The 10,947-nt window shown below is 46.3% G+C and overlaps 1 protein-coding gene across 1 annotated transcript; it reads left to right on the forward strand.

The window, feature by feature from the left end:
• The first annotated feature begins 4,127 nt into the window (after nucleotides 1–4,127).
• HTR1B (5-hydroxytryptamine receptor 1B) lies at nucleotides 4,128–9,118 on the forward strand. The gene has a single exon (XM_053222548.1). It carries the CDS (start codon nucleotides 4,290–4,292, stop codon nucleotides 5,457–5,459), a length of 1,170 nt encoding a protein of 389 aa, XP_053078523.1. The 5' UTR covers nucleotides 4,128–4,289; the 3' UTR covers nucleotides 5,460–9,118.
• The last annotated feature ends 1,829 nt before the right edge of the window (nucleotides 9,119–10,947 follow it).

Here is a 10,947-nt window from a genome sequence, read left to right on the forward strand (position 1 = left end):
GTCTCTTGCTGCCTATTTCCTGTGTGGGAGTTTAAAGCCAAAAAACAAAAACAGTGGCCATAGATTGAGGAAGCAGGACTTGCAAAAAGGAGCTTGCCAGGTCCCCACACGTTGCGGTTAGGGGTTGGCTGTGGATTTTTCAAGTGGTGGGGATGGAGAGTGTGAGATTGCATTTTCCTTTATCAAAGGAGCAAAGCGACAAGAGCTTGAGCATTCTGGCTTTTTTATTGCAACAAAGCAAAGATTAACTTACAACTGCTGTCTGTGCTCCGGTGCCCAAATCGCTCTTAACAGCCACTTTCTGGAAAATGCAGGGAAGACTCTGGGGATGCTGCAAGCACGACCTAAGTGCCCGCCTTTGGCTGGCTGGCTGGCTCCCAGCCAAGACAGCGCTGAGTTGCGCCAAGTTCTAGGGTGTATCAGGTGTGGTTTCGTGGAGGTGGAAGGAGCTTCTCTTCACAGCATTAGGTCTAGCTAGCGCCGCGCTGCAAACTTCCAAGCCTGAGCCTCTCAATTCCCTGCATCAGCCAAACCTTTCTCGCGTAGGCAAAGTCTCTTTGAGAGGCGACTTTTCGCTGGTCTCTCCACAGCTCACCGCCACGGTCAGGCTTTGCGCCTGAGCACAGGCTTCACTCCGTTATCCTCTACCTCCTCAGCTTCTGCTTGAGGTCCACCGCGTGGAGCACACTAACTTGCAGTCTCAACTGCTCGGCCAAACAAAAGCTTATTTCGACCCAAATAACCTTTGCTGCAGTCTACTTCCCCATCTCGATCTGTTCCAGCTCGTTCCCTCCTTGCCCTCTGGCTGAGTCTGTGTGGGTTGTTTCCCACTAACTTGGAGGGAACATCCTCCCTGCGCTGCTGGGGACTGCAGAGTGGGCACGTGGATTGTGCCTAAGGGCCCCTCCTCTATGGGGGAGGCCCAAGCAGAGGGGACTTTAAAAGTTCCCTGCTCTCCTGAGTGTTCCACACACACGTACCCCTGTGTGTTTTATATGTTTTGAAGTACTAAAGGAGTGAGTGAAAAGAGGGAACCAAGATAACGAAATGGCGTTCTCCACTAAACTCTGCCTCATTCCCCTCTGTATGATGGCTTGGTGTGTCCACGCAATTCTTAACCAAAGCCTAGAAAAATCAAACTCCGCCCACAGGTGGCAGATTCCACCAAGGGTTCTGGACTCCGCGAAACAGTGAACGAGTGGCTGGGAGAAAGCCACAGGTTCCTTACGTCGCTAAATCCAAACCCTAGAAGGAGCAAGTGGTTTTCTCCTTTGCACGCTCCTGGAGAAGAAATTTAAACAGGAAAGGCTGCCTGCAGCTTGGTAAAATTCCTCTCCGCCTTCCTCCGCTTCGCATCCTCCAACAGTTCTCCTAATCTTGCTGCTCCCTTAAGACAGCAGGAAAATAGTTTGCCGGCACACCCCCCAAACGGCAACCACACACACTTTGCTCCATCCTGGCCAACGCCCCCACCTAGTGGTTTAGGCTTGCCTGCTTTGCTTTCCTCAGCTGTGATTTCTAAGAGAGTGCTGCAGTTTGGGGGGGGGGGGGGGGGAGAAGTCTATTTAGGCGCCTGATGTGGGTGGGTAGGATGGGAGGACGGGTAGGACCCCTTAACGTGCTGTGCAAATGAGGCTTAAGGTTAGCAGAAGCAATGCTGGGTGCTAGGGACAGGAGAAGAGGAAAGAGAAGGTTTTCTTTTATCTCCACCTTGGCTCCTGCAACCCAGACAGCGTCCAGAGGGTATTTTTGGAGAGCTGCTGCCTAAAGGAGTACCCTCACTCTCAATGCAGGAATGTACTATTTTCTTTATAATACTTACCGCAATATGAAAGTATGTTAATCATTTGCTTGTTTGTGTGGCTATTGTCTATCTGCCTTTTCTAGAATATAGGCTATTTGAAAACTGGGTCTGGGTATACCCCATCGTACCCCTGGTGCCTAGAATTCCTAGCACAGGGTAAGCACTCTATTTTTGCCTGTTTTAGGGAATATGAAGTTAAGAGAACTTGGGTCAGTGTTGTGTCACCTTGGGTAAAAAGTTCTTCTTTCAAAGACTCTTAATTATTCTTCTAAACTCAATGGTGGATGAAATAATCTTGGGCTCTAGACTGAATAATTCTCTCTAAAATATGCTTACACTTAACCTGGTAAATTCACTTATGATGTTGTGTTCATTGAATGCATTATACCCACTAAACACCGAGCTAGGTGCTAGAAACTCCTAGTTGGGATCACTTAGCTCTGAGGGCTGAAAGTACATTGCTCTTTCCTGGTGCTTTTCTGTAAACTTTCACAGACTGGTAGTTGTACCATACATTTGTTTCGGTTACAGCTGGAGGGGGGAACTGAGCAGCCAGGAACTGCTGAAGGTCATGGGACCTGGGAACTGGTATTGCTTGGTGCCACATTTGGCTGATACCCTGATGTATTTGTTGAGGGCAAAGAAGACACACGGGTGCTGATGGCCCCAAAACACGTTTTTTTTTTTTTTTTTTTTCTTTTTTCTTTCTTTCTTTCTTCTTTTTTTTTTTCCTTTTGAATTTTGTTGACCTCCTTTCTCGAGGGCTGTGGGAGGGAAGGTGCTTACTGTGAACTGTTTTCCAGAGGCATTGAACTGCTGAGCGGCTGGCTGGAGAGGGAGAGAGGAATGGAAGGTTTAATTTCACAAATGGTAGGCTTCTGTTTGTGATAGTTTTACATGTTTGTAGACAGTGTAGACAGCTTTCTTTCCGCTTGTTGACCCACAGTTAAAGGGAAGGGACTGAATGGAAAGCACAGATTCCTAAAACCAGATATGAAATTAATAGTGCGTATTGTACCAAGAGTTAAGTAGGACTTGAAGCCTGAAGTTTAAAATGCACTATTGGCCATTTCCTTCTAAGGCGATATTACTGGCGCCTCCTTCTAACCTGGGTGTGGTCCGCAGGGCTGGATAAAATTCCTGAGTGGAGAGGTCAGAGCCTGGGGCTGGCTCCACCTAGCACTGGCCTGCTGTGGTGTCGGTGCTTAAGTGGAAGCCCAGGAAGGGACGCAGGGAATGTGCCCGGGCTGAGGGCGTGGATCTAACTGGAGGGCCGCACTGCAAGCTTCGAAGGGGACAGAGGCAAGGACAGGACGCCCTCATCCCCATTCCTGGCCAGAACTGCGGAGTCTGGGTGTCAGGATTGGGAGAGGGGCCAGAAGATGGGTAGTGGGGAGAGAGGGCGGTAGGACCCGGAGGGAAGCTTCCTTACCCGGGGAGGGAACCAGGCAGGAGGAAAGGAGGGGCGGGGGAGAGAGAAAAGGGGAAGGTGATGGGGAGCGGGCGCCCGCACTCGCCGAGCAGCAAGAGTTGCAAGGCTAGGGCAGCCCGGACCTGGACTCTATAAAAGGAGTCCATCTGCTGTGCCGCTCACACGCTCCTCCGGGACTGGCGCACGCTGCGTTCCTCCAGCTCCCTAAGACACCTGCCCCTTACCCGCGTGCCACGCCAGGTCCCCCAGACCCGTGCACCCAGCAGCATGGCTCCAAGCGGTGCCAGTGGGTCCGAGGTGATGGTGGCAGTGGCGGCGCGTTGCGGGCAGCCGCAGCCACAGCCCCAGCCCCCGAGTCCCCCTTCTTGCGGCCCCGTCTCCGCGGGGCAGCTCGCCGGAGTGGCCAGCGCGTGAAAAGAAGGGAGGGCAGAGCTCCGGAGCGAGGCGCGGCGCAGCGCGGCTCCCAGACTTCACCCCACCCAGCTCTGGCGGCCAAAGCAGCCGCAGGAAACTGCCCGAGTCTGGGGAGGGGGCGGGAATGCAAGACCAGGACTCCTGGCTGGCCTGCCAGCTTCGGTCTCAACAGCCAGGAAACTCTTGCGGGCCGATTCTGCAGATCAAGGAGCGCCTGGGTTAGGAGACTCAGCCCGGAGCAACTGGGGTAAGAGACCCCACCTGGCTGATGCTCCCTTCTCAAACAATACATCACCCTCCGCTACTAGACGCCTTGAGTAGGATCCGGAGTGGAGCTGGGCTTGGTGGGCCAGTCCTTAGCAACCCAGGGCTAAGGCGGGGAGTGGAGAGAAGCAGGCAGAGCCGCGGCAGCAGCGCCCGGCGCACTGGAAGTGCAGAAGACGCGCTCGTCTGCCTAGGCTGCCGCGCCCTTGACCTCTAGTTTCAGCTGGGAATCTGGGTGGAGGAATAATTGAGAATCCCACGGCACTGACTAGCAATCGAGAGACAAGACTGTGGTCTCCTCCGCGGTCCTTCCGCCCTTTCCCTCGTTCGCTCCATGCCCAAGAGCTGCGCTCCAGAGCCGTGTAGAGGAGAGACATGGAAGAAACCAACACTCATTGCGCCCCACCGCCGCCCGCGGGCTCCCAGACCGGGCTTTCTCAAGCCAACCTCTCCTCCGCTCCCCCCAATTGCAGCACCGAGGGCTATATTTACCAGGACTCCATCGCCCTGCCCTGGAAAGTACTCCTGATCCTGGTGCTGGCGCTCTTCACCTTGGCCACCACGCTCTCCAATGCTTTTGTGATTGCCACTGTGTACCGGACCCGGAAGCTGCACACCCCAGCCAACTACCTGATCGCCTCCCTGGCGGTAACCGACCTGCTCGTATCCATCCTGGTGATGCCCATCAGCACCATGTACACGGTCACCGGCCGCTGGACGCTGGGCCAGGTGGTCTGCGACTTCTGGCTGTCGTCGGACATCACCTGTTGCACAGCTTCCATCCTGCACCTCTGTGTCATCGCCCTGGACCGCTACTGGGCCATCACGGACGCTGTGGAGTACTCCGCTAAAAGGACTCCCAAGAGGGCCGCGGTTATGATCGCGCTGGTGTGGATCTTCTCCATCTCCATCTCGCTGCCGCCCTTCTTCTGGCGTCAAGCCAAAGCCGAGGAGGAGGTGTCGGACTGCAGGGTGAACACCGACCACATGCTCTACACAGTTTACTCCACGGTGGGCGCTTTCTACTTCCCCACCCTGCTCCTCATCGCCCTCTACGGCCGCATCTATGTGGAAGCCCGCTCCCGGATTTTGAAACAGACGCCCAACAGGACCGGCAAGCGCCTGACCCGAGCCCAGCTGATAACCGACTCCCCCGGGTCCACGTCCTCGGTCACCTCCGTTAACTCCCGGGCTCCTGATGTGCCCAGCGAATCCGGGTCCCCTGTGTACGTGAACCAAGTCAAAGTGCGAGTCTCTGACGCCCTGCTAGAGAAGAAGAAGCTCATGGCCGCTAGGGAGCGCAAAGCCACTAAGACCCTGGGGATCATTTTGGGAGCCTTTATTGTGTGTTGGCTGCCCTTCTTCATCATCTCCCTGGTGATGCCTATTTGCAAGGATGCCTGCTGGTTCCACCTGGCCATCTTTGACTTCTTCACGTGGCTGGGCTATCTCAACTCCCTTATCAACCCCATCATCTATACCATGTCCAATGAGGACTTCAAACAAGCGTTCCATAAACTGATACGCTTTAAGTGCACAGGTTGACTTGTCAGTTGCAGTGGGGTAGCCTAAGCGGCCCTTGGGGACCATGTTGTGTCTGGTTCCACAGGTAGGTCCACTCTTCTTTCACTGTTACTGGGTCAGATTGAGGCTCTGTCTTCTGGGCAAGGGCAATGGATCCTGAGAAGCCAGGACAGCCCTGAGAGAGAGAGAGAGAGAGAGAGAGAGAGCGAGCGAGCAAGCGAGCGAGCTCTGAGAGGAGAACTGTTCAAACTAAAGGTAGAGCTTCCCTGCGGAGGAGGAAGCTCACTTCCTCCCCTCACACCCCAGGTCCAGCACTGACCCTGCAGCAGCCAATCATAAGGGAGGGTTGTAACTTTAAAAATCAACGATGGAAGGGGGATCTTTGCCCTGCTTTGGTATCATGGATCATGCCCTCCCTCTAGAACCGGTGGTACTTGTAGTTGTCTGAATCCTGTCTGAGACAGATCTACATACAGCCTGGCAGTACTTGAACTAGAAGCCTGATACCCTTTGTTTTGGGGAGAACTTTGTGTTTCAGCTTCATTTAAGAAGAGTTACTTTGGCATCTTTCAGTCTTCACTTTCTGTTTATTTAAACTTGGTTGGAGAAACTTGTGGATTTGGTGCTTCAAACCTTATGTGTGGCTTGGATGATGCAGAGAAACCTTGAAGAGTTTAACAGCAAAATTCTGATGTTAAGATCTCTATTTTTATTATAATTGAAACTATATGGGGTGGGTGGGGATGGGAGATGGGAAGGATTAAACTGAGAACCAACACCTATGGTTGTTTGTTTTCTGCAGATCTGTAATTTTTTTAATTCCTATTTAGTGATTGTCAAACCACACTAACAACTCAAACAAAGCATTATGTGTGCTAGTGCCAAAGTCTGCAGATTGCTTTATTTTCCTCCTAATTTCATGTACTTGTCATTTTACACATTTAAATCCTCATAAATGAAGAATACAATGGGTGATTCAGCCCAAGCTGCTGCTATATTTCTTATTAATGCAGTCGATTAAACTGATGGCTATTAGATATATACTGCTCCTTAACAAGAAAGGTATGTTTATTCCTTAACCAATCCAGTGAGATGTGAAGGAGACTGATAAAATAAAAATGGTTCTTCTACAATTAAGGAATGGGGGGGGGGGGCAATGGGAGGATGTATATTTTGACTTGTAAAAAATCTTAAATGCATGAGACTTTTTTCTGATAGTCATTTACATTCTCCTTCCCATCTGTAATTCCTTTGTGTGCCCATATATAAAGTAAGAGAACCACCTCCTTTTTCCAAAAATCTTCAAAATACAGTAAGAAAGAACCCAAAATCTATGTTAAAGGAAAAAAAAAAAACCCAGAAACTTGTTTTCCCTTGTTACTGAAGTTTGGTTGGGAACAAAGATTACTAGAAAATGACATGCAAGGACTTTAGAAAAGCTTAGAGATGTTAACATGGAGCCTGTTTTTTCCTACAACTCATGGAACCAAACCTCAGATTTACTAGGCAATCAGGAAAATGACAAGCTTTTGAACCTTGGGAATTTGTCACCGACCTGATACCTCAATGAATATATTATCAGTAATACTTTATATTTATATGTCTTTTCAAATTTCAATAATGCTTAGTTGTGATACCAAATTCACTCTGAGGCCTCTCCAACACAGGGCAAGATTACACAACAAAAGATGAAAAATGCATTATCTAAATAAAAAGGAGTAGCCCTGAAGGATCATCTGCACAGAAAACAAAATATGTATGTGGAGCGTTTTGTATGCCAAAGAAGATTTACACTCCATTCTTCAGAGAGCTTTCTGCAGTGTGATACCTTTTGTCTGCAGAAGCAAGTTGTCTTTGTAAAATGGATTCCCTCCCTGCTTGAAGCTCCCCAGTCCAGACTCTCAGACAATAGATGTATTGAGCTGAAGTACACTGCTTTCCTACTGTGCAGATCTTCACTCTGGGGTAATGACTCTTGAAAATACACTATTCAAAAGTTCACACATAAACTAAGTAAAAAGGGGAATTTTGATCAACATTTATACCTGCCGTTGGAGTAAAATAAAATTTGAGGCATTGGATAATCCCTGTGTTTCTGTTATATCCCCCAGGTTTTTGTTTGTTTGTTTTGTGACATTTCTCCTATGGAGAAATCTAGCTTACTATTGATTGGAATGTGCATACAGCACAGTATTTGTGTTTATGTTATTAATACGTTTGTCTTTTGTTTATGCAGCTGTGTTTTCTTTGGGCCTAAGAAACAATTAAGCCAACTTCTAGGAGCCTGAGGGGGAAAATTAATTGAAATAAATAAATAAATTGAAACTTGCAAATGAGTTCTTTCTAGGGAACCTACAATGATTGTGTCCTCATATTAACAAAACATGGTCAATTTAGTCACATGGGCTGTTTGCCATTTGTAGATTACCCACTTACAGTTTTGCTTCATTATTTGGCTGAATTGACTGAATTTGGGGCATATTGTGTGCAGTAGAAGCTTGCAAACCCTTGTAGTTATACGAGATCTAGACTCATCATCCAGCATCGCATATGATAATGCAAAGTGTATCATTCATCCCAGGGATATGTAGTTAACGACTGTTACGCTCCTTCTCAGTTACTGCTGCCTATAGCATTGTTTGTTCATCAACTAGACATATGGATTTTTTGCAGAACATAAAATGGGAGATGGAAATGTTCAACTTGTATAGAAATGAAAATACGTCTTCATTGGCTGTGGTAACAAATAACATTTGCCATATTGTTTAATTGCACAAAGATTCACACAAATATATGAATGTATACTCATTCAAAAATACCAATGTTGTCTTGTGTTTGTAGCAATTTTAGAGTTTCCTTTAAAAAAAATGGACATGGTACCCATGAATAATGGTTATTGAGTTCAACAAATTTCCTACAGAACAATATTCTTCACTTTTCCTATTATCTTAGTTTTATCTTCTTTAACCAGGAAACCCTGTGAGGACTATAATTCATGCAAGCAGTAAAATCTCAGATTATGTGTATTTGATGGAGTTGCTGTAACTAAAAATTGCCTTTGGTATTCCACCTTTCAACAAATGTGTAATTGGAAATGAAATTTCAGAGAACAATGAAATAAAGTCCTTTTCGTGCTCAAAAAAGGAATGGGTAGTGATTCTATTCTTTTGGAAGGATTGGTTCATTGGATTCTGGGGGACATTGAGAACTTTGAACCTTCAAGAGAGAATAATTGATGATAAATGATACTGTGGCGGACTGGCAAGTACAGCCACAATTTGGGGGATTTCGTTTGTAGAAGAATTTAAAAGGAATTAGGCAGATTGTGCTCTCACATTCTGCAAAAGAGGGTAAGTCAGATGCACTATCACTAGAATTTTCCAGATCCGTATTTTTAGGGGGAATGTTGTGTCTAGGTAGGTAGTGAGATGCCAAAGTACTGCATGGTGCTTGAAATGCAGGGGTATAAGCAACCTTGGGGAAACGTAAGAGGTGGAGACTGAATTATATGAACACCAGAGAAGTAGACAGAAAGACAGCTTTTGGAATCAGAAAGTCCTAGGTTTGAATTGCAAATAGAGCATGGGATAGCTTTGTGGCTCTCCTCAAATGCAGCCTGCTTGCAATTGGTTGCAGGAACCTATGCATGTAAGGCACCTATCAAAATACCTGACACTTCTTTGGCTTCTCAGAACATGTACTTCCTCTTTAGCCATTATTTTCTTGCCTCCTGTAGCACCTGTAGCATAGAACAACTGAGAGCTCTTTGAGAAAGATTGAACTGAGGAGGATGAAGCTAGCCTGAATGGAAGAAACCTGGCTACACTGGAAATGACTGAGGTTAAGAGTCTTTCACACTTACCCACTTAGGCTGGTGAAAAATAACCCCAAGGGCTAAAGGACACACAAAAGATGGTTTGCAGTGGCTTTAATGGCCAAAAGGAAATTGCCAACTATTTCACTTCCTATATAGCATCCTCTTATTCACTTTTAAACTCTTCTTCCTTTTCTTTGTCTAGCAATTTCCCCAGAGTCCAAAGACCCTCACCACATCTACATCTTTTCTCAGTGTTTCATTTTCCACTTTTCTGCTTTTTTCTTACCCACGAAAAGCCATGATAACCAGTGATAACGTGTTGATCTAATGTTCTTATTTTAGCTCCAGAGGGCTGATTAGGCAGCCCAGCGTTTTTATATATATAAAAAATTGTTGATTCAAATTAATGTGTAATTAGTGGAGGCAAAAGCTTTTAACTGAGGCATTCACTGCAATTTTCAGAAGGAAAGAGGTTGGCAGGGTAAGTGGGTGGGAAGTGAACCTTCTGTGCCCTTCATCAAGGTTCATCCTTGAGCAGTCCACCAGGGGGCAGAGTGCCGCTGAGTTGTTTCCAGGATTCAGGTGCTCACCATACACAATCTCTAACTTCTTCTTGGACACTGCAAATGGTATTGACTTCTCTAGGCTCATAGAAATGAAGATCCATGAAGCAACGGAGAGGGGACTTATCATTTATTTAAAATAGATTTTTGGGAACTGCAAATTCAGGCAGAGGATCCCTAAAACAAGCCTAAAATTTTTCTTCATGTATGCAAAGTCAGTTATTTTCTTCTTCACCTCTAGTCCTGGGAAATGCTAAAATCTTAGTAGTTAAGACATTATGGCCATTGATGAACATGGCAATGGGTGAGTTCAGAGGTTAGAAGACAAAGAATTTATATTCAAATTAAAGAGAACTAATTCTTAGGTATGTCTTTCGCCACTACGGTTTTTCTCATCACTGTGTTTTTCTTTTCAAAATTTATTGGTTTGAGGTTGATATATCCATAGTTCAGAGGTAGAACATTTGTCATTTATCATTTAAAGAGAGGGTTGTTTTTTGGCACAGAAGTTAAGGTGTACTTGTATGTCAGTTTTTCCCAGAGGACAGACTTTTAAGTCTGTGTAATTTTGGCATTTACTTTAAAAAGAGGCATAGATAAATGTGACTGTCATCTTATGTATCACAAACATAAATTTCTGTGTCAGAGAAAGGATCATATAAAATGAGAAAACAGGTTACATTTTTGCCATTCCCCCTTCACTGTTGCTCCCAGCATTTTCATTATCCCCAGTGGGGAGTTTCCTATGCGCCATTTCACACATCTGTCAGTTAAATCTGACTTTCAAAGTCAACATCCACATTTTAGGATTATACTAGTGTTTTCAGTATTCCCTGAGAGAGAGCCAGTTCCTGGAGTTGAGTCAGCTGACACAGGCAAAGACTTAACACTATTCCCGGTGTAGTCTGTAAAAGAAAATGCCCATTTCTTTTGACTTATTAGTATATATTTCAAAAGATAAGAAAAAGCCTTTCCAAAACTACCAACTGCATATCTATGTAGCAAAAATGTCTTTATAATATTTCCTGTATCTACAGTGAACAGATGGTGATATAGGGATCCATTTATGGTAAATGCTTAAATGAATCTACACACAGCTTGCTTCAATGATGCATGAAGGCATGACTCA

Source organism: Acinonyx jubatus, chromosome B2 (genome assembly GCF_027475565.1).
Source record: "Acinonyx jubatus isolate Ajub_Pintada_27869175 chromosome B2, VMU_Ajub_asm_v1.0, whole genome shotgun sequence".
Classification (NCBI taxonomy): domain Eukaryota; kingdom Metazoa; phylum Chordata; class Mammalia; order Carnivora; family Felidae; genus Acinonyx; species Acinonyx jubatus.

Excerpts from the sequence above, each read along its gene's own strand:
- HTR1B (XM_053222548.1), top strand. The coding sequence starts at position 4,290 with ATGGAAGAAACCAACACTCATTGCGCCCCACCGCCGCCCGCGGGCTCC.